The 21,973-nt window shown below is 33.9% G+C and overlaps 1 protein-coding gene across 9 annotated transcripts in view; it reads right to left on the bottom strand.

Annotated features, from left to right (window-relative positions):
* Nucleotides 1-21,973, bottom strand: part of MYO9A (myosin IXA) — a 283,068-nt gene that overhangs the window by 81,092 nt on the left and 180,003 nt on the right. For 7 of the 9 annotated variants that reach the window (XM_047735391.1, XM_047735390.1, XM_047735387.1 and 4 more), the window contains 8 exons: nucleotides 20,885-20,984; nucleotides 20,162-20,377; nucleotides 12,183-12,295; nucleotides 7,143-7,285; nucleotides 4,288-4,511; nucleotides 3,663-3,779; nucleotides 1,898-2,086; nucleotides 477-524 (listed from right to left, as the gene is read on the bottom strand). In XM_047735391.1, the coding sequence (XP_047591347.1) occupies nucleotides 477-524; nucleotides 1,898-2,086; nucleotides 3,663-3,779; nucleotides 4,288-4,511; nucleotides 7,143-7,285; nucleotides 12,183-12,295; nucleotides 20,162-20,377; nucleotides 20,885-20,984 (1,150 nt within the window). The remainder of the gene's footprint in view (nucleotides 1-476; nucleotides 525-1,897; nucleotides 2,087-3,662; nucleotides 3,780-4,287; nucleotides 4,512-7,142; nucleotides 7,286-12,182; nucleotides 12,296-20,161; nucleotides 20,378-20,884; nucleotides 20,985-21,973) is intronic. The other 2 variants (XM_047735392.1, XM_047735395.1) reach the window with 2 other exon arrangements.

The raw sequence follows: 21,973 nt of genomic DNA, 5'->3' as shown, positions 1-21,973 counted from the left end.
AGGTCACGATCTCAGCGTCCTGGGATCGAGCCCCACATCGGACTCTCTGCTCAGCGGGGAGCCTGCTTCTCCCTCTCCCTCTGCCTGCCTCTCTGCTTACCTGTGATCTCTCTGTCAAATAAATAAATAAAATCTTAAAAAAAAAAAAAAGTAGTTATATTTGTAAAATCTTAGCCTTAATTTTTTTTTTTAAAGAAAGGAGGGAAAGTTAAAAAGCTCCTATGTCTGAAAAGAGATATTTGTACCTTTAATGAGTAAACATTTTCATGTCTCTACCATTTTAGGAAGCCACCACTGATAACAAGTGACAGAATTCAAGATATTTCTGCCATTGCAAATTTCTGTAAAGACATAAATGATAACCCCTTGGGCATCTGATAAATATTCCTTAAATATATCCACAGAAATATTTTAAAATATACTTCACACTGCTAAAAATTACTTCACGCTAACATAAGAAATGGATTATAACTTACTAAATCAGTTTCTTTTTTCCTTCTTTTCTTTCTTTCTGTTTTTGGTACCTGATGGGAGAGAAATACAGAAACTGTGATATAGCAAAGACAAACATACTTTCTTACTTCTTTGTGAATGCTTAGATTTTTGCTCAACAGGTAATAGTATAAACTGTTTTTTATTGTTCAGAAGAAAATGTCAGTGCTGGCAAGCAAATGTAAGAACATTTTTGAATTCAGTGAAACATAGTACTCATAAAAGTGATAGAATAAAAGGATACTTTAGGGATTCTTATCTTTTTAAAACATCATTTCTGTTCAGAAGCCGTTCCATATTAATTTAAATGATTATTTTATTTTAGTCATTAACTGAATGATTACTAACTTTTAAGACTGGACTTTCCATATTTTAGCTCTAAAATACTCGCCATCCCAGAGCTAAATATACAAAGGTATCACATGGGACACAGAAGGCTCTTTTATACATGACATTTCCTAATAACCACAGTATAGAACAATCCAAACCTAACCTTTAAGATTATAAACAAAGGCAATATATGCCTTCTAAAAAATCTTCTGTATAACCTAGATCTAGAACAGAAGAACTTTCGAGAATTAATTTATATCTATTTCAAATGTGAGTTAAAATGGCTTATAAATTTAAACACATATAAATTAAAATAACTGAAAATAAAACAGGACCCAATCAATAAAAAGGATTAATAGTATTCCTGATACCTAATAATTAGATACCTAATTATTTCAACTGGAGTACTGAAAGGAAACATATAACACAGAACTGTGTCTTCTGTAATATGGATTTCATAATAGTTATTTAATAGGGCTGAAGCAAGAATTAACTAAAATATGCAACACCTAGTATAATTTCTGGTACTCAATAAGTAAATATTATTACTGTTATACAGATTTCCAAAAACACACATTTTCCTAAAACCTAATTCAAGAGGAAATATAATTTGTGTTTCCTTACAAAAAGGCCATCAAAAGATAAAATGAATTACATCTTTTTTTTTTTTTTAAGATTTTATTCATTTATTTGACAGATAGAGATCACAAGTAGGCAGAGAGGCAGGCAGCGGGGGAAACAGGCTCCCAGCTGAGCAGAGAGCCCAAAGTGGGGCTTGATCCCAGGACTCTGGGATCATGACCTGAGCTGAAGGCAGAGGCTTTAACCCACTGAGCCACCCCCAGGAGCCCAATGAATTACATCTTTAACCACAGTTTTTCAAAAGGAAATTCATGTAGTGACCTCTATCAAAGTGGAGGATATAACGCTGAGGACACAATGTTATATTTTAACTCAGCAAAGAATATATTAATTGCAGAAGGTTTAGATAATATGGTCTGATAAACTTTTAAGAAAGACTCTTAAAATGAATTCTTAACTGAATCCTTTTAAAAATCAAACATATCATATTTACCTTTGTGGGTATACAATCCAAAGTTTTGAATTCATTCATATATTCGTCCAAAAACACTTTAAAAGTGTTGACCCAAACTCTGACTGGAGATTCACTCCAATCACGCTGCTCAAGCCTCATGGTCTTTTCCAGAATCTGTTCGAATAGTGCGTAGAGGTCTTTATATCGTATGCTTTTCCCATCATCTACCTAATAAGCAATAAGAGAAGACATGTAAGGTATAAAGAATTTCTCTAAACACAGAGGATTGATTCAACTTGTACTGTGTAGTGTTAAGAACAAAGATTAGGATCCTTTCTAATGGGCGAGCCCATGAGGTCACACTGTATCTGTAAATGGTCACATTGTATCTGTAAATGCCCTCTCTACTGTGGAATGAATGTCTGCAGAATAAAAACTATTAAATTTTAGCAAAATACCTAAGAGTTTAAACAATGTAACAACTTCAGAAAATCCTGGGAACTTCTCCACAAGCCTGGCTTTTAAACTATATTTAGCTATAAAGATTATTTGCATCCCACTTAATTACCTATCACCTCAGAAATGAAACTTTAGATAGTTCCACTCTAAAATTGAAAGAATAAATATTTGAATTCTTGCCTAATAATACATTAGGTAACCATTATTTTATTTTTCCAAAGAAGAATGACATGTTCTGAATAACACTGTACTACTTATAAAGGACTACATGAGATTAATTTTAACTTATTTAAATAAGGTCTGGAATTTTTGTGAGAGAAAAAAGGGGGGGGGTTTAACATGACCCAAAAGTGTTATATATGTTTAGAATTTGTTTCTCCTTCACTTCCTCAAATAAGTTGAACATTTTTGATTTAGGTAGGGTTAGAAAACCACTATTAAGCTCTATTTCATAATTTTGGCTCTTCTTATGTCATTTAAGCGTACTGGAGCACCCAACAACCTGAAGTCCCTAATCTAGGAAATACAGGTATGAAGCAGAGAAAGACATGAACATAATAAGCAGTTGCACAGTATTAGAAAAATACGGCCGACATTATCTCTATGCAAAATTAGTCATTTGCTATATAGTCTGATCACTACTCTTATTAGGGTCTTGAAATTCCTATTCTCTCAGACTGCATGGTTTATGTTTTAAAAAAAACAAAAATTCTTATACTGAGAAAGAAAAAGTAGAGGATACACAATAAAGTTCTCCTGATTTCTCTTTCCACAATGAATTATAGACTGAACAAAGAAAAACGAATACAAATTATTTTATAGAGTATGAAAATTCATAGATTCTAGAGAGCAAAGCATTAATTATTATCTACTTTAGCATGAAAATAAACTTTCTAAAACATGACCAATGTCATATAAAATTGTAAGGTAAATCTGAAAGTGAAATAAACTGATATATAAATCAGTGAACATAAACTGCTCTAATTCCACTGGGGAAAAATGTACAATTCCACACATATGAAAATTAGAAGCTAAAGTCAGAGCTAAAAGGATTATGAGAAGTCAAAATAGTAGAAAGCCATAGAATCACTTTTATAATATGTGAATTTATCACCTTATAAGAAGATTCAACATCGTTAAGAGAGGGAAAAAAAAACTACTCAAGGAAACTGAAGGAAGGTATTAATCTGAGACTAGTCAGTATGCTTTTCCCTACCTTTTCCTAAAACAAAAGAAGGAATTTGAGAAATTTCTCATTGAACACAGCCTCCATACTATCTTCTACAGCACAGCCAAATTTTTCATATGTTAATTAGTGAATATCTTCTAACGCATTCCAACTTACCGCCAAGGCAGACGAATAAAAGCTGAAGATATTCTGCCGAAATTCTTTCAAGGCTTTTTTAAATACAACATCCACTAATGTGTCTTTCTTGCTGTCTTCATTATCTAGATCATTCATCTGGGGGCCACAAAAAGAGTTTTTGTACACAATTAAAAAGAGGTGAATACAACAGTGATACTGATTGGTTCTTCAACAATGATGGTCCTGATGGTCCTGAAAGTGCAAGCCCCTGTTATTACGGGACTGAGGTAAAAGCTCGACTAGAGAGTCAACATTTTATTACTACCAGATGATTTCTAAGGTCCTTCTAACACTGGATTATTCTATCATTCTGTTACCAGAGCAAAAACTCCCAAGTATGCAATGACAAGCCTCACCTTAGCACATGGAATATAATGTGACAATTATGGTAACATGCAAGTCAACAGTAAAGAGTAAAACCTTAACTCCTGCCCTCCCAGACCGAGTAATGCATATCCTATTAGTTACACCTTTTCCATGAAGAACAGACCATCAAACTTACTGAAGCATATGTAAACTTGATCTATAGGGGCCATATTCTGATAAAAACAAGTATTCCATAGTCAAAGCCACTTATGGGTCTAACTCAGCATGCAGAGTGTACCTTTTTCAGAAGAAATTCATCCATACTTTTTAAATCACTGACACTTGCTATGATCTGGACAGAGTCATTTTGCCAGTGCATAGACTCCAAAGCCACATTGCTGATCTTCACACTTCGCTTCCGCTTTGCCTTTGGAGAAGGTTCTTTGTTCTCTTTAAACTCCTTCCGGCAACTACCAGGCAATTCTGGGCTCAAAGGAGGTGTCGGATGATACTGAACTAATTCTGTAATTCAAGATAAAGTATCCAAAGAAAAATTTTTAGTGAAAATATTGAAATCTCCACATTCTTCTTTTTAAGTTTAAGTTCCTTTATTAAGTCACTGAAGGAAAAATATGTAACCAAAAAGCAAAGTAACACTAATGTTTGTGGTCAGGCAGTTAAACAATAAATATAGACCGCACAGTTGTACAGAAAATGTATTTTTAAATTACCACTTTTCAATGGAAAATGCTATTATGTCTTCTGCGGGGCTAAGGTCTGATACTGAAAAACTGGGTGGAGCTATCTTAAAGAACTGAAGCCTGCATCTCAAATACCTCAGTCCCAAAGGAAAAAAAGGAAGAATATACGTAACCACCCTAGCACATTAAATGCTGACCATTAAGCCAGTCATAGCTTTACTATATTTGTTTGAAAGAATATTCAACTATATATGAATCCAGCAAACCAGTGAAATTTGATAATTATTATTTCATTACTAGGGTCTAAAGCCATAAATCCTTCAGTGATATTATCTATAGTTATCGTGGCAACCTGTCTAGGGAGCTAGGAAAGTCAACCAGCTCACTTATGGTTCTCTTTGGTATTTAGGATTTTCTTATACATCTCCCAATAACTGTCCGAATTTCTCAAAGCATTCCTGGAATGCATTACATCTTTGTGTGTAACACTGGAAAGCACAACAAATCATCTCTGTTTACAACAGGGAAATAGATGCATGTAAGTCCATCACAATCTAGAACTACATTGGGCTTGCCAAAGCCCTACCTGGGGCTTGATAAACATGTTGGCCTCTTCTCACTTCACATAGCTATTTGTTTCCCCACATGTATTCACCTGTCTAATGCTATGTCCTCATTCCTTCTAAAAGCTAATTCTGATAATGAAGAAGAAAAGCAGCCTCCTACATGCTAAATGCTACCTCAGGCAGAAAGAAGACAAGCCCAATCTCAGAGGTTGCACCAGAATAAAAATTATAAAGATACAAAATATACATATGTGCAAGTTAGTATCAATTGATTTTAATTCCATTATATAACAAAGGCATAGAAGTATCTAATAATTTAATTTAGCAAAGTAAATATCATTGTTATAATAAAATAATGGTTACTAAAGAAATTATAACACAGTTTCAGTATTAAAAACAAGGGATAACAATAAATTACTACCCAAAGATGAATAAGAAGCTACAATCTCTCTCTCTCTCTTTCTCTCTATATATATATCTCCTTATGAAGCAACACACAATGAAGTCTACTAATAATACGAGCTTCAACTAAAGAGCTTCATGCTTCCTTCTTAAAAATAACCATGGAGAATAGAACTGTGAAAAATGAAAAATTTAGAATGATTACTATAAACCAGATTAGATATAGGAAATTGATCCTCTTAGTAATGCAATGGTAAGGATTTCCCAAATTTCCAAACTGAACTTGTAGTATTCACTTAATTTACTATTGATTTTTAACCCTATCAGTTTGCCAACTCATAGATGCAAAGCCACAAAAGACACAAAAACAGGGCTCTAACTATAGGTCTACCATTTTTTTCTCTGACACATGGGTGCCTCTGCTTTGGCTCATTCATTCCTATGTGAAACTTGTTAATCTTATTCTCCTTGCCCCTTTGTGTTATCCTAGGTATGAGAAGTTTTGTTTATTTATTGTAACTGGACCTGTTCTATCTTTCCTTTAGAGATAACTTTCTTCCTAGATCTACTTTTTATCTTATTCACCTACCCACTGGTATTTCGCCCACTCATTACCACACACCCACCTCTGGTATTTATCCACCCCATTACTGTTGAAGATAGCTGGCATCTTTGCATAACGATTAAAAACTCTCATACATGCTTGTGCAAAGGGTTGAGGAAAATGGCATAATCACCTAATGCTGGAATTACTGGAATCCTTAGAGCATTAGTAATTCTAGCATTGAGAAAGGCCAGTTTTCTCAATAGATGAACTACTGGGTATGTTCAAGTGCGTTATGATTGATGCCCCCCAAATTAAAATGACAGCTACAATTATAAAGTCAGTATAGTATAGCAAATACTTGATACATAGTAGGTACTTAAAATATAGCACAGTGGTTAAGAATGTGGCCTCTGGAGCTAGGTTACCTAACTTCACATCTCAGCTCTGCCAACTACTGTGTGTAAGGAGATAACTTCTCTATGCTTCAGCTTTCTCATCTATAAACTGGGAATAATAATCATACCAACCCCCCAAAATTGTAATGAAAAATTAATACATACAACATGCTTAGTACAGAGTCTTGCACATGCTAAGCACTTAGCTGCTATTATCTTAATTTTTACTAATAATACATATTTGTTAAGTGAATGAATGACAGCTAAATTTTTACACATTAGAAAACTGAGACTAACTGAAGATTCACTATCATTCTTTAAGTTGTTGCTTCACCATTTTGCACCACACTTCCTTGGAACTTCTACAAAATGTAATTTTATAATTATCTTTTATTTAAGGAGAGATTTTACAACTCTGGTTCTATTTCATTACACTACCTGGCCAACAGGATTGCCACTGCAAACACTAGAGGAATAAGAAAGAGTGAACAGAAAGAGTGAACAAATTATAAAGACAATCTCCATTCTTTGTCCATTTTTACCATCTGGAAACTGATGAGATAGAATCGTATCTGAGCCAGCAAGGAATCCCAAAACCTCTGACTGGGTGGCAGCTTTCACTCGGGTAGTCTTCTTCTCCCCTTGTTTCCCTTTGGCCCAGAATCTCATCTTAGCTCTCTGAGGTCTATTTTTAAAAATAAAGGTAAAAATGGAAATTAGTATGTTGCAGTGACAATATTTGTACATCACTTTGAGCTATATAAAGACCTTTCATATGTGTTACTTCATTTAACCTTCACACTTAAGTTTATCATATTTAATCTTCAAATTCACGTTTAAATTTCAATCTGGAAGGGAGACGGTTTTCTCATCTTGAATACAAGAAATAGTAAGTCCCAGAGATGGTAAATAATTCCCCAAAATAAAATGGCTAAAAACCAGTGAAACTAGAATTCCAACTCAGGTTTTCTGATTCCTAAACTGCTATCTTTTCACTCTTGCCCTCTTTCCAGCTTGGACTTTGCATATAAACAAGTTAATAACAAAGAAAATACTTTTTAAAACATCACTGATAGCCTATCACTCTAATACATATTTGTTTACCTTTTGGGGGAGGAGTAATTTCCTTCCATTCTTTATCCTTAAGTGTGCCCATTCTTATATCACTGTAATCACGATGAAGATATAATTTTAAATCTTCCCACTTACAATTCTAACGGTTTTAATTTGACTATTTTATATTTAGAGGTTATCAATATTATTTATTAACAAAGGCCACCATTTATTTGAGTCGTTATTTTGCTCCAGACACAAGGGCTTACATTGGCTTACCTTAATTTATTTATAAAAACAAGTTTACTTTCAAACTACTATAACCATTATATACCTGGAAGCTTAAACATTAGGTAACTTTCCCAAAATTACAGAGTGAGTGACAAAGCTGAAAATGCCTAACTACTTTGCTATACGGCCTCATTTTTAGTGTTTATATACTCTGTCCCAATAAATAAACCAAAAAACCACCTTAAGATAATAATGACAGTTCACATAACTGACCATATATCATGTATCCTAACCCTATACTAGGAGCTTATTTGTCCATTTGTTTTTTTCTTTGTATATGCACTCAGTCAAATCAAAGAAAACATGAGCATCTACCAGGAGCCAGGCACTATCCCTTTATACCTTATTTTCATGCCTACTATGGTAAATAGCTTTTATTATTCTTATTTTTACACATGAGCAAACTGAAGCTTGGATGGCTGATAAAGCTGGAAGGTAAAATCAGGTCTGATTTTGAAACCCACATCCTTTTTTCCGTCATTCTTTTTAAGCCTATTACTTACACTTACACAGTATAAAGAAAAGTTATTCTACAAGGGTTACTACAAATGACAGCATCCTTCTGCCATTCTCATTCCTTTTCTTTTTTTTTTTTTAAGATTTTGTTTATTTATTTGACAGAGAGACACAGCGAGAGAGGGAGAGAACACAAGCAGGGGAGAGTGGGAGAGGGAGAAGCAGGCTTCCTGCTGAGCAGGGAGCCCAACGTGATCCCAGGACCCTGGGATCACAACCTGAGCCAAAGGCAGACACTTAACCACTGAGCCACCCAGACGCCCGTCATTCCTTTTCTGCTCCCTGGAGGCAAGCCTGTTGCATTGATTTAACTGACTTTTAAATATTTACCATACTTACATTGCTGTCATACTTGCAAATACAAGTAATGATTAAGCATGTTCCAAGACTTCTGTTCTCCACCCTCCAAAAAAATGGGTGTACCCCCAAAAGAATCAAATGGTAATTTGAGTTATCTCAATATATAGTATTTTCTTACAGTTACAGTCACTATTTTTATTATGCAAATAATAATCACAACTGAGGCATGCAGTTCCCTGCATCATGTGTTTTTTTCTAGAGTTAATAAGTGTTTTGCTTTACATTTGCTCATTTATCTACATACAATTCACCTTGAAATGTTTCCCTACTTGTGTGCATCTCCTTTCAACATGTTCAAACAAAATAGGGACTCCATTTCTTTAACAAATCTCTCCCAGAGCTTTCCAGCCTGCTCCAACAGGCATGGTTTCCCTCAGTGCTGGTTATACAACCATCACTTGAAAAGCTACTTTCCATCATCATGGGAATTCCTTTTGTCTCTATTGTTTTATAATAAAATGTCTTTTAGTATGGGTCTGTCTCCATCCATTATATTGGGCAATCATTGGGCCCTTTGAATCTGGAAACTCATGTCCTTCAGTTCTATAAAACTTATTTGAATTACCTTATTAATGATCTGTCCTCCTTGTTTTCTCTGTTCTTTCTGGATCTCCTGAACTGCTACTCTTATCTTTTTGTATTTAAATTCCAGTTAACATACAGTGTAATACTAGTTTCAGGTGTACAATATGGTGATTCAACACTTCCATACAACACCTGTTGCTCATCACAAGTGCACGCCTTCATCCCCATCACCTATTTCAACCATCCCCTACCCACCTCCCCTCTGGGACCCAACAGTTTTCTATAATTAAGAGTCTGTTTCTTAATTTGTCTCCCTTCCTCTCTTTCTCCCCTTTGCTCATTTGTTTTCTTTCTTAAATTCAATATATGAGTCACATTTGTCTTTCTTGGACTCATTTTGCTTATTAGCACAGTATCTACTAGCTCCATCCACGTCATTGCAAATGGCAGGATTTCATTCTTTTTTGATGGCTGAGTAATATTCCACTATAAACACACACACATACATACACATCACATCTTCTTTATCCATTTGTCAGTCTATGGACACTTAGGCTGTTTCCATAATTTGGCTATTGTAGATAATGCTGCTGTAAACATCAGGGTGTATGTATCCCTTCAAATCAATATTTTAGTAACCTTTGGGTAAATACCCAGTAGTGCAAAGCTGGGTTGTAGGGTAGTTCTATTTTTAACTTTTTTGATACTGTTTTCCAGAGTAGTTCCACCAGTCTCCATTTTCACTAGCAGTGTAAGAGGGTTCCCCCTTCTCTACATTCTCGGCAATACCTGTTGCTTCCTATGTTGTTGATTTTAGCCTTTCTGACAGGTGTTAAGATATCTCACTGTAGCTTGATTTATATTTCCCTGTGATGAGTGATGTTGAGTATCTTTTCATGTATCTGTTGGCCATCTGTATGTCTTCTTTGGAAAAATGTCTATTCATGTCTCCTGCCCATTTTTCAACTGGATTATTCATTTTTTGAGTGTTGAGTTTTATAAGTTCTTTATATATTTTAGATACTAACTCTTCATCAGATATGTAATTTTCAAGTACCTTATCTCAGAGAGAACTAACAAATTCAGTGAAGTCAAGGGATATAAGATGTATAGAAATCTGTTGCATTTCTATATACCAGTAATGAAGCAGCAGAAAGAGAAATTAAGGAATCAATCCCATTTCCAGTTGCACCTAAAACAATAAGCTACCTAGGAATAAACTTAATCAAAGAGGTGAAAGATCTCTATTCTGAAACTATAAAAAGAACTTATGAAAAAAAAACTGAAGATGACACAAAGACATTCCATGCTCATGGATGGGAAGATCAAATATTATTAAATGTCTATACTACCTAAATCAATTTTCGTATCTTTTCTTGTCTCTTCCATCTCTTTATCTTTTTGCTCAACCTTCTAAGGTATGTCCTCAACTTTCTTTTCAATTATTCTAGTTGTTTCTTCATGCTATCATACTTTTAATTAAGACCCTTTAATTAAGATTCTTTTTTATAATGAATGTTTTTCTTTCATGCAGTTATATTTATTTATGCAGAAGGTCTGTTGATTAGTTTCACTTGTCTGTCTGGAAGTTTTCTTTCCCCTGCATAGTTCATTTCTTCCAAATTGTAATATATCCATTAGTTTTAGTTTCTTTTGTAAGGTGTTTCTTCAAATGTGGTAAAAAGTAGGGTTAAAAAACAAAACAAAACACTGTTTGGAAATTCAAGTATGCATTGGTGGAGCTTCCAAACTCGTTTTCCTTGTATGATTTTCTGGCTAGTCCATTTTGTAGGGAGAACCCTTGATACAAATATCTCTAGGTCTTCCCTTGGGGGTTGTACAAAGTCCCAAAGACTTTTTGAACCAACTGCCTAGGGAAACATGAAATGTGGAAACTGAGTGGAAGAAAAAATTAGGGAAATCTTAACATTCAGTATGTAAACATTAATTAAATCTCCTTATTTCAAATATGTACCCAAATCCTCGAATGTATCAGAGAACCTCCAAGAACCGAGATCTTCTATTTTATCCTTTTCAGAGAATAAATCTCTAGGTTTCTGCTAGGATTGGGGAAGATCAGTCAGCCAGATGTTTCTTACTCAGGTTTACCCAGTTGGTTTAGGATTCAGCTTTCTTCTACCTATTAAGACATTTAAAATTTGTCTATTTACTTTTTGGAGTCCACAGTTTTATTACAGTTGTCTCCAATTGTCTGTTTGTTGTTTGCTCTACATAAGTTTTGTCATTTTAGCAATTCTGGAGGAAGAAGTAGAAATTAAATTCATATATTTAATCTGCTATCTCCAGACATTTATCTTTTGTGCTATGGTGTATCTTTCTCCCAAAAGTTGATCTCTAGCATAATCTGGCCTGGATTTGCATTATCATGGATTATGCCTCTACAGACATTGAGGAAATGGCCTTTAATAGGTCCAGAAAGATTTCAGCTTCATCTTCAAGTGTTCAGTGAGGGTTCAACTGCCTTATATAACACAATAACAGACAGAGATATTTACCTGACAAATAATAACTCCATATAGTCTCTTAAAGGGAACAGTATTATTTCCTGAAAGTCTTTTTTCCAGTTCCATTTGTAAAACATTTAACTCAGAACAGAATACAAATCCAAAGCTGGGAAATATTTTCACTCTCATTTGATTCAATCTCCATTCTCTTACAACAAAAAACCACAAGTGATACAATGATTTAAAGACTTTACCCAAATCACACTGCTAAATACATAGAAAGATAAAGCTCATCATGTAAATCTGAATTATCATGTGCCTGTCATATAGTAGGTACTTAATATTTGTTGAAAAATGAATTTCAAATGATACCTTATATCCGAATCTGAAGCTTTCTGCCTCACTGCCAATTTTGTAATCTCTCCTTGAGACATAGTCTTATGAAGCTTTGCTTCTTCATCAACTGAAGAAAATCGCTGTGACGTCTGTAATAATTACATATATGAAAGACTTTAAAGCCAAGTAACCATATAATACTCTAATTAAAACTCAAGTTACAGAATGAAAATTACATCTATTAAAAATACATAAAACTACGTTCATATTGTTCAGCCACAATAAAATAAAAGAACCTACTAAAAATTTTATTAACTTCCTAGAATAACCTGATATAAAGAGAACTTGGGTCAATGAAATGCTGAACAGGACCTACCAGAGTTCACGTTTTCTTACAACTTAACAATATCAAGTGGAAAGGTAAGAAAAAAGGTCAAAGCCAACTAAACATACAGACAAAAGATCCAGAATCTGATAAATCTAGAATATGAAGTATAGTCTTTCATGCGTCCTTTTATGTGTCCCTACAGGTAGTAATTACTTTTATGATCTAACTTGCTACTATAGACTTTTATTATACCTAGTCAAGGATTTAAGAAAGGAAAAAAAAAAACACAAAGGATCAAACATTATCATCACTAATAGTCTAAACTATAAACAACTTACATGGCTTTATCAAACTGGGAACTGAATTTCAATGGGCAATTCTTGTTCCATTTATTTACAATGTGCCCCTTTAAGGAAAATCCCATTCAGAAGAGAAAATTTCTTGTTACCTATTCAAATCCTTTCCTAGTATTTCATCTTTCTATAATTATAGTATCTTTTCTTTAGCCTTTTAATCTGCTGCAACAGGGACCAGTTTTATCCTCATGCCTGAAACAACCAAAACCAAAACCAAAACAGAAACCCGGACAAAATAGTAAGAACTAACAGTTATCAAGATGATGGACAATTATTCTCAGGAGATGGGAAACAAAAGAAGTGAGTCCTTCATCTGCCCCAGCTTAGTACCTTGAGACAGTTTCCAAACTGTGACACAGAGAGAGGGCTCCAGGAGAACCCTGGCAGACTCTCTGAGCTGAACACATCAAGTTGAAAGTCCAGAGAGACTAGAGACTGAGAGAGAGAGAGAGAGAGAGAGAACAGAAGAGGAAAGAGATACACAAATAAAAAGCTGTGGAGATCTTCAGAGGGTATTTAGCTGAGTACTAATCAACACTTCTATGTCAGAAAACTACCCAACACCAGGCAAAGGACCACCTGAAAGGATTAAAGGTAACAGTGCCCAGCACTTACCAAAAACCAGTAACGGTGCCTGTGCCCAAGTCAGAACATATAACTTTATGATTCCCAGGGTACTGGGCGAAGTATATAGCAGGATCTTGCCTCAGTAGTCAAGAATAAGTGATAGTAAAAAATAAGCCCTAGGTGAAAAACTGCTCTGTTTGGACCTAACAAATCTTAAGTTTAATTCAATAAAAACTGTATATAAAGTATAAAAAATGATTTTATTTACATATAAATATTAAAATGATTACTACAGACTGATTAACAGATCTCTTCCCATTGTTTCTTTCTTTCTCCCCACCCTACCCTCCCACCTTTCTTCTTCTTCGGTGGTGAGAGCACCTGAAATCTACTCTCTTAGAAAATTTCCAGCATTCAATACAATGAGACTAACAAATCCTTAGGAGCAAACTCCTTCCATAATCAAGCTCTGAAATATTACTGGAACGTAACAGTCTCAAGAATATTAATCAGATACAAATGTATCCACAGTACCCAACAAGACAAAATCTACAATGTCAGGCATCCAATAATAAATAAGGAGGCATGCAAAGAAATAACAATATATTACTGACAAGGAGGAGAAAAAGTCAATCCATCTATAGTGACTCAAAACTGACACAAATATTGAGCACTAGGAGATCAGAGAACTAACTAAAGGGAAAGAACTTAAAATTGCATGTGATTCAAGGTGACATATTTTTAAAGGCACTGCTTCTGAGGAAAATGAAGGTAAAAAGGAATGAAGGGGTGCCTTTTACAGATTGAGTAGTGAAGAAAAGAAGCAGAAGAGGAATATTTAGAATCTAACAAGGCAAAACAGAAGCAAAAAATGGAGGACACAACATTGCCTCCAACACACATGCACACATATAACTAACAGACTCCAAACAGGATGCCTGCAAAAAACCTTTTCATTTTTACACTGACAAAAGAGGAAGCTCTTGAAATCAAGTTACTTATAAACTATCCCAAATGCACAACATGAATAAAGACAAAATCTACACAAGCTGCAATAAGAAAACAAAGAAAATTAGAACCAAAACAACTTAGATGATAACCCATCTCCCACCAAACATACAGAAACCAAGCATGAAGCAGGAAACTGTAAAGTAAAAATGAATTAAATAACCTCATATACATGAAACACCACAATGAATCAAAAATTCAAAAATTAAAAATAGAAATGAGCTCCCCCCACCTCAATAAAAACCAGGAAGCAATGAAGGGAGTTGAATGAACTCACGAAAGAAATAAAAAAATAGTGAAGAATAACTTAGAAGATGCCCAAGGGAGAAAAAATGCAAATGCAGATTTAAAAGGCAGAAAGATAATAAACAAATAAAGATAATAAAGAATAGAAAGTATAAAGAAATGAGTAAAAAAGAATCAGAAAGAACATGGTTGAGATGGAAGACAGAAAAAGAAGAAAAAAACTTATTTACAATTGGATTCCCTAAACAAGAAAAACAAAATAATGGGACACAGTATTTAAAACTGCAATCTATGAAAGTGTTTCAAACATAAGGCAAAACCAGAATTTATATATATGAGAATATGCAAAAGAATATGTAAAATTATATGTGCTGACAAATTATAAATAAAAGCCTAAAAAAAGAAGGGAGAGGGAAAGTAAAGACAAGAATAATTCATCAATAGTTGTGTCAAAATAGGTGAGAATTTAAAAATATTATTATAAATGACTAACTTGAGAATAATTGGTTAAATTAAAATACAGTAAATTAAGGCATTTTTAAAAGTCATCTACAAACCAACAGAAAAAGAAACCCCCATATCAAAAGAAATTTTAAAAAGTGAAACAGCAAAAAAGTAACATAAACATAGCAAATTTAACATAACACAAAATAATAACATAAGATTACTAAGAAAGATAATTGAGACTGCATCTATCAGTTATATAAATAAATAGGAATAGGTTTAACTCATCTATAAGGCATCTGTAAGGCAAAAAATTTGGCTCACAAAGTAGGAACCAACTATACTGCATACAAACACACATCTAAAACAAAAGGATCCAGAAAGGCTAAAAAAAAAAAAAAAAAAAGGACGAGAAAAAGTATTCCAGGCAAATGGAAATAATTGAGAAAGCAGAGACTGTGATATTACGATTTAAGTAGAATTCAAGCAAAAGCACTTAATGTAACAAAGCCACAATTCAGAAAGAAGAGGAAACTATAAAACATTCTCTATACAATACTGATCAAATGGTACAAAAAATAGTAAGGATACAGAAGACAACATAATCAGTAAGGAAGAGATTATGGTTATATACTGAAATTTTACATTCTGAATACTTAAAAAATGCACATGGTACTTTTTCAGAAACTGACCACATATTATTAACAAAGAAAATGATGAGGAAATTTGATCATTATAAATCATTATAAATACTCTTTCATCATAACACAGTTAAACCAGAAATTTTAAAAAGTTAAAAAATAAAAATGTCCTTCCTCTGAAAACAAAAAGATTTTTATTGAACAAGGTTTGGGCAAAAAATAATATAAACTGAAATTACCGATTTTCTCAAAAAATAATTAAAAACTTAATACACATTGGAATAAACAAGATACAACTAAAGTATAGGTCAGTAGAAAATTCAGCCTTAAAAACCTGTATCAACAAAAATAACTTAAATAAATGAATTAAATTCCCCCACTTAAAAGGTAGAAAAATAAGAAATTTAGAAATAAGAATTTAGAAAAATAAGAAATTAAAAATAAGGAAATTTTTTAAAAATAAGGAAATAAATAACAAAGGTAAAAGCAGAATTCAGTGGAGAATGGGGGTAGGGGAAACTAGGGATAATAAATAAATCAAAATCCTATTATTTTGGAAAAAAGTAAAAACAGAGACAAGTGATTAGCTAACCTAAAGAAAAAAAGGAAAAAAACACAAATTTACAAAATATGAAATGACAGAAGGGAAATAACCACTGAAACAGAATTTTTAAAGAACATAAGACTAATTTCCAGACTTCAAATAAATCTGAAATTTAGATGAAATTAATAATTCCATAAGAAAAAACTATCTACCAAAATTGGCTCTATTAGATAGAAAGCTTACAAGACTAATTTCTCTATAAGAAATACAGTTAATTATCAAGGAATTATGCCACCAAAAAAGTCCCAGATGGTTTCACGGGGAAATTCTACCAAAGCTTTAAGTGCAGAGAGTTGTGATGCTATAAACCAACCCTAACCTTTGGGGAACAATAAAACACATATAAATATCAAGTGTAGGGACACCTGGGTGGCTCTGTCAGTTAAGCACCTGACTTCAGCTCAGGTCATAATCTCAGAGTTCCGGTTCAAGCCCTATGTTGAACTCCCCGCTCAGCAGAGTCTGCTTGTCTCTCTCCTTCTGCCTCTCCCCCTGCTTGTGCTCTCTCTCCCTCTCTCAAATAAATAAATAAAATCTTTTTAAAAGAAATTAATTAATAATAAATAAATAGATAGATAAATACTAAGTGTATGCAACAGTATAGCTGCTACATTGGGACTACCAATCCAAACCTTTTATGTCATAAACTCTGTTCAATATCAACCAGATTTCCAATTTGCAAGAACCATCTCAAAATTACCGGTACAGGTTCTAAAATTCTATAAACATCCTCTTCTGGCTTCCCCTTCCTGAGAAATTCCTAAAACCGAGTCAAAGTAGATTTTCCTTTACTTTATGTAAAACAAGCTAAAAAACTTAAGTCTTGCTCAATGAACAGGTTTTTCTGGCAGTTTTTTGTGGAGTGAGCAGTGGAGAGAAGGAAAATTCAACACTGATAAGGATTGGAGAATATTTCAGATAATAACAAACACAAACAGGAACATAAGAAGTGACAGCAGTTTGGGAATAAAATGAGAAATTTTTCATACTGGAGATAAAGAAGACAAATTTTGGAGAGCTACTTGGGAGTCATGCCCATGGAGATGATTGTCCAGGGATAAAAGAGGAAACTATAATGTTACCTATACCAGTTCTACTAATAAGGAAAAGAAATGATGTGACTAACTCACTTACCATCCAAAATACTGAGAGACTAAAAAACTATATGAAAACCACCTTAAAAGTATTACGTGGCAGAACATGTCATTATTCTTGAGTAAAAGCGAACAGAGTGGATGGAGGAACTGAGTGAGAGCAGCATTTGGAGACTGAAGTTATTCAAATGGCAGAATTAAAGGCAGAAAGTTAAAACAAAACACCAAAGTCATAAGGAAGGAAGCTACTACTCTTGTCTCTACTCCTCCTATCAGGTAACAACCAATTAATGACTGATGAATCCAGGAAGTAATGCTTAGGGAATCCTCTTCAGGTAATTCATATAGGACTGTCTTTATCCCATTAGATCAGTTATTTCACAAATGGAAAGGTCAGATGGCTTCTTCCAAAACTGAGTAACACTCTTTTTAGCAAATGTCAGAGTGACAGGATCACTTTGTCCAGAAAAAAACAGAAACAAAAATAAAAACAAACACACACACACACACACACACACACACACACAAAACTAAGTTTTTAAAAATCCATGTGCCTAGAAAATCAAGTGCATTTAAAATTCTAGAGATATTTGGATTTTTTGACAATTCAGTAAATCCCATTTACAATCAATCAGTCTTTATCTTTACAATATCAGAGAACATTAGAACATGGCAAATTTTCAAGATAAACAAATAGAAACACTTTAAACTGTTCCTACCCTTTCCACCCCCATCCCCAATAAGTATCTATCAGCATATTCTAGAAAGCAAAGCTTCTTCATGCAAGTGTCCACCAGAAACAAACACCACCACCTGTTCCTAAAATAGCTAGTGACGAAACAGAAGGACAGCAAGAGAGCTGGAGAAGAGACTATATTCACTGTGCAGGGAGGCAGAGTGCTCTACAACTACGGGCATGCGGTGACCGTCAAGCAGGTGAACAGAATCATAGGCAGAGGCTACCAGCTAGAACCCTTAAAGGGGCAGAATGCTCCAAGCAGAAAGCCCAACTTCCGGTTCATCTCATTAAGAGTTTTCACAGTGAGGAAGAATTCTACCACCAAAAGGACTAAGGTTTGTAACAAAGAAAACTCTCAGGAACAAAACAGCAATTATAAATGTTAAGTTCTTCCATGAATGAAAAATCTATGTATACTTTAGAGAATAATTTAAGTATGCTCCCTATCTACACTAAAAAAGCAATACTTTTCATTAAATTAGTTGTTCCATAATATAATTTCATCTTTAACTACTAATCCTATGGTAGAATATGTTTCATTATTTATAACTCAAAAACAGGGCACTTCCAAAATGGAGTTATTTTAACCTACACTGAAAAGAGGGCTTTGGTTCTAATTACATATCTTAATGGATATACAGATTATTTCCAATCTTTACAGTCCTAAGTTTAGCTCAAATAACTCATTTATCTAATTAGAGAATCTGTCATACATTTTCTGTTTTTATTTTTTCTTTTTCTTAGAATATCAATATTATCATTTAAAAACGGTATTTTTAACAGAAGATAAAGACAATAAAGATATTCTAGAAATTGGCAGAAAATTTAATTCTTTGGTCCTATTTAAACTGTTTAACAAACAGTTTAAAACAGTTCAAAGATAATATGCTTAATGACAAAAGAAGACAAACAGAGAACTTTCCTACCATAATGAACAGATACTAAAGAAGAACGTTAGAAATCCAACTTCAGGATATGAATGGAAATAAAATGCATATATCACTCTACTTGATCAATGATAATGTTTGTATATGTAGTATAAATTAGACATACAGAGTCCTTATATTGTGTATTTTTCAGGACAATTCCAAAAATCAAACATTTTATATCCATAAATACATTCACACTTGCCAAACTATATATTCCTAATTTTGGTTGCAATATAATCATAAAGTTATATTCTTAGTCAAATATTATGACTAAGTGCAGCTTTATTCAAATATAACTCCAATGTTGTAATTTTTGATCAATATAAATTCATAATACATACAGCCTTCTACCTGGGTAGGTTGGTCCAAGAAAACATTTTTGGCATGGCTCATTAAAATTTTTTTAAATTCATGTTTATTTTCTAGTACTAAAAATGGGGGAGACAAAGCAAGCTTAAAGGCAAAAACAAAAAAACAAAAAAAGGAAAAGATATTACCATTTCAGTTAAAAGCAACTAGATTATTTAACATGTAGCCTATTCACTAGGCAAAGGATCAATGAGCAAACTATGGCCAAAATATCAAATACAGCCCGCTGCCTGTTTCTGTAAATAGTTTTATTGGAACAAAGCCTTCCCCATTTGTTTTCTTATGTCTATGGCTGTTTTCGCTCTAAAGTGGCAAGTTAAATAGTTGCAACAGAAACTAAAGGACCCACAAAATCTAAAACATTTACTATCTGGTCCTTTACAGAAAAAAGTGTGAGGGCCCCTACTCTAGACCTTTTAAGATAGAACAGAAAATCTCTACCTTAGTGCTAAATTAAATAACCTTAATTTTCCCTAATTTATGATTTGACATACACTGTTAAAGTGCCCTTTATCTGAGTCCTAATAAATTAAAGTTTAGCTTTGTTGCTGTGTTCACTGAGGTTTCCCATGTACAAACCACTATACGAGGAAGAAGCTGTGAAGGTTAGCTTTAGATTAGCAAAGGCTATTCACTATTCCCATCAGATTTGTTTGGTGGCTATTTTTCTTATATTGCTGTTAAAATTACCATTTCGGAGTCACTGTGAGAGGCCTGACCCAGGCTGGGTGCAAGCCCTAGCTCAGAGTGAGAAGCTTGGTCAAGGGAGAGAAGGGGCTCAATAATGTCATCGTAATCATCTTCCTCTGTATCCCCCTCCCCATCGGCAAAAGTACCTCTAGTCAAGAAATCGGAGCGCGTCCGCGCCATTCGAGCTTTCTTTTTATGGGCCGGTCTGGCAACCTGCTTGACCAAATGATAAAACAAATAACATAACAATGTTTTGTTTTGGTTTTTTGGGAGATGATGCCAATGAAAGACAGAGAGGTCATGAATTTCTTGAAACATCCCTCCACCCCGCTTGCAGTGTCCTTTCTACAAGAAGTGACAGAGATAACCAAAAGCAATCTATATACATTACTCTGGACAAAGGACAAAAATGGAAGCCAAATCTACACTGTTCTCTATAGCCAAGGAAATCAGCTTTCACTGCCGTGATGTGTCACCAAAGCCACTTGCATAAATTGCCTTCTTTTTGTAAGCAACATCTATTTTGTAAACATAATCTGGGATTTTAGTCAACATTCCTTCCCTGAAGTACACCTCCCTAAGTTTATAACAGACTTAACTCATGGCTTCTTTCGAATAAACACTTGGGAGTAACTGCATAAATGAGGTGTTTTACCTAGAATAATAATTTCCAAAACAGGTGCATCTATTTTGCATAAAAGATAGATAAAGTTAAATACTTACCTCTCCTTTGCCCGGCCCAGTTAACTTCACAGGTTTCCAATTTGGTTCATCTTGTTTACGGAGTTGAGGATTTCCACTGTTTAAGGCTTCCTTGTTGACACTAAGGATAATAAATAACAGGATTATAATTCAATTCTTAGCAGACATCCCATGGCAGCAGTCTTAAAGTACAACATGAAATATAGCCTAGCAAGACAAATCAAAGAATTCTAGCAAATTACATTAAATACTTCCAGACTTTATTCAATTCCCAAAACAACATATCCGTTTTTTTCTGCTTACCTTATTAATAGTATTATCAAGAACTGACATATGTGACTGGATTACTAGAGGCCTGTTCCTGATAATCACTGGGTATATTCCACTATGACCTATGTTTAAGACTAGTAGCAGCAGAATTAGCTCAGGAAAACAAATGGATTTGATGATAAGGGAAAACGTCACATCCCCAAATCTTATAGTCTTAGAAGGGACCTTTTATTCTAATCATTATAAAATACCTGATAAGTAGCTATCAAGTGATATAGGTCCCATTACTTTGTTTTATACTGAGATGGTTCCATTTGGCTAGCAAATCTTCCGACACCTCTCTTCAGCTTTCATCTACTATATTAGTTTTAAAACTTTGTTATACAGAACAAAATCAAAACTAGCAAGATAACAAATTGTTATCAAGTTAAAGGAGGTATGCCATACAGAGATATTACCTAGTGGAAACTTAATTTTGCTTGAATAACCACACAATGTGACTATTTTATCATTAAATTCTATGTAGAAATGGATATCTGATGAAAATGTGAATCGAAACCAAAACTTTCATGGTCCCAATTACCTATGTTAACTCAGTTGCATAAGTTTTAAAATTTATCAAAAACATACTGCTAATCTCTCCTTAGCAGAACTATAAGCTCACTAAGAATCATACCTTACCTTTTAGCATACTGCTGGGTTTAAAGTAGACACTAACTTGTTATACAAGTTAGCAGACTAATGGCTCTGTCATTCAAAATCTTCCACTTAATTTTTACAAATGAAGACCTAGGGGCTGTAAGAGGTTATCCTGTCCTTCGCTCTATGCAACGACTCCTA

The sequence above is a fragment of the Lutra lutra genome, chromosome 7 (assembly GCF_902655055.1).
Source record: "Lutra lutra chromosome 7, mLutLut1.2, whole genome shotgun sequence".
In the NCBI taxonomy this organism is placed as follows: Eukaryota; Metazoa; Chordata; class Mammalia; order Carnivora; family Mustelidae; genus Lutra; species Lutra lutra.
This window is presented reverse-complemented; position numbering and strand designations above follow the sequence as displayed.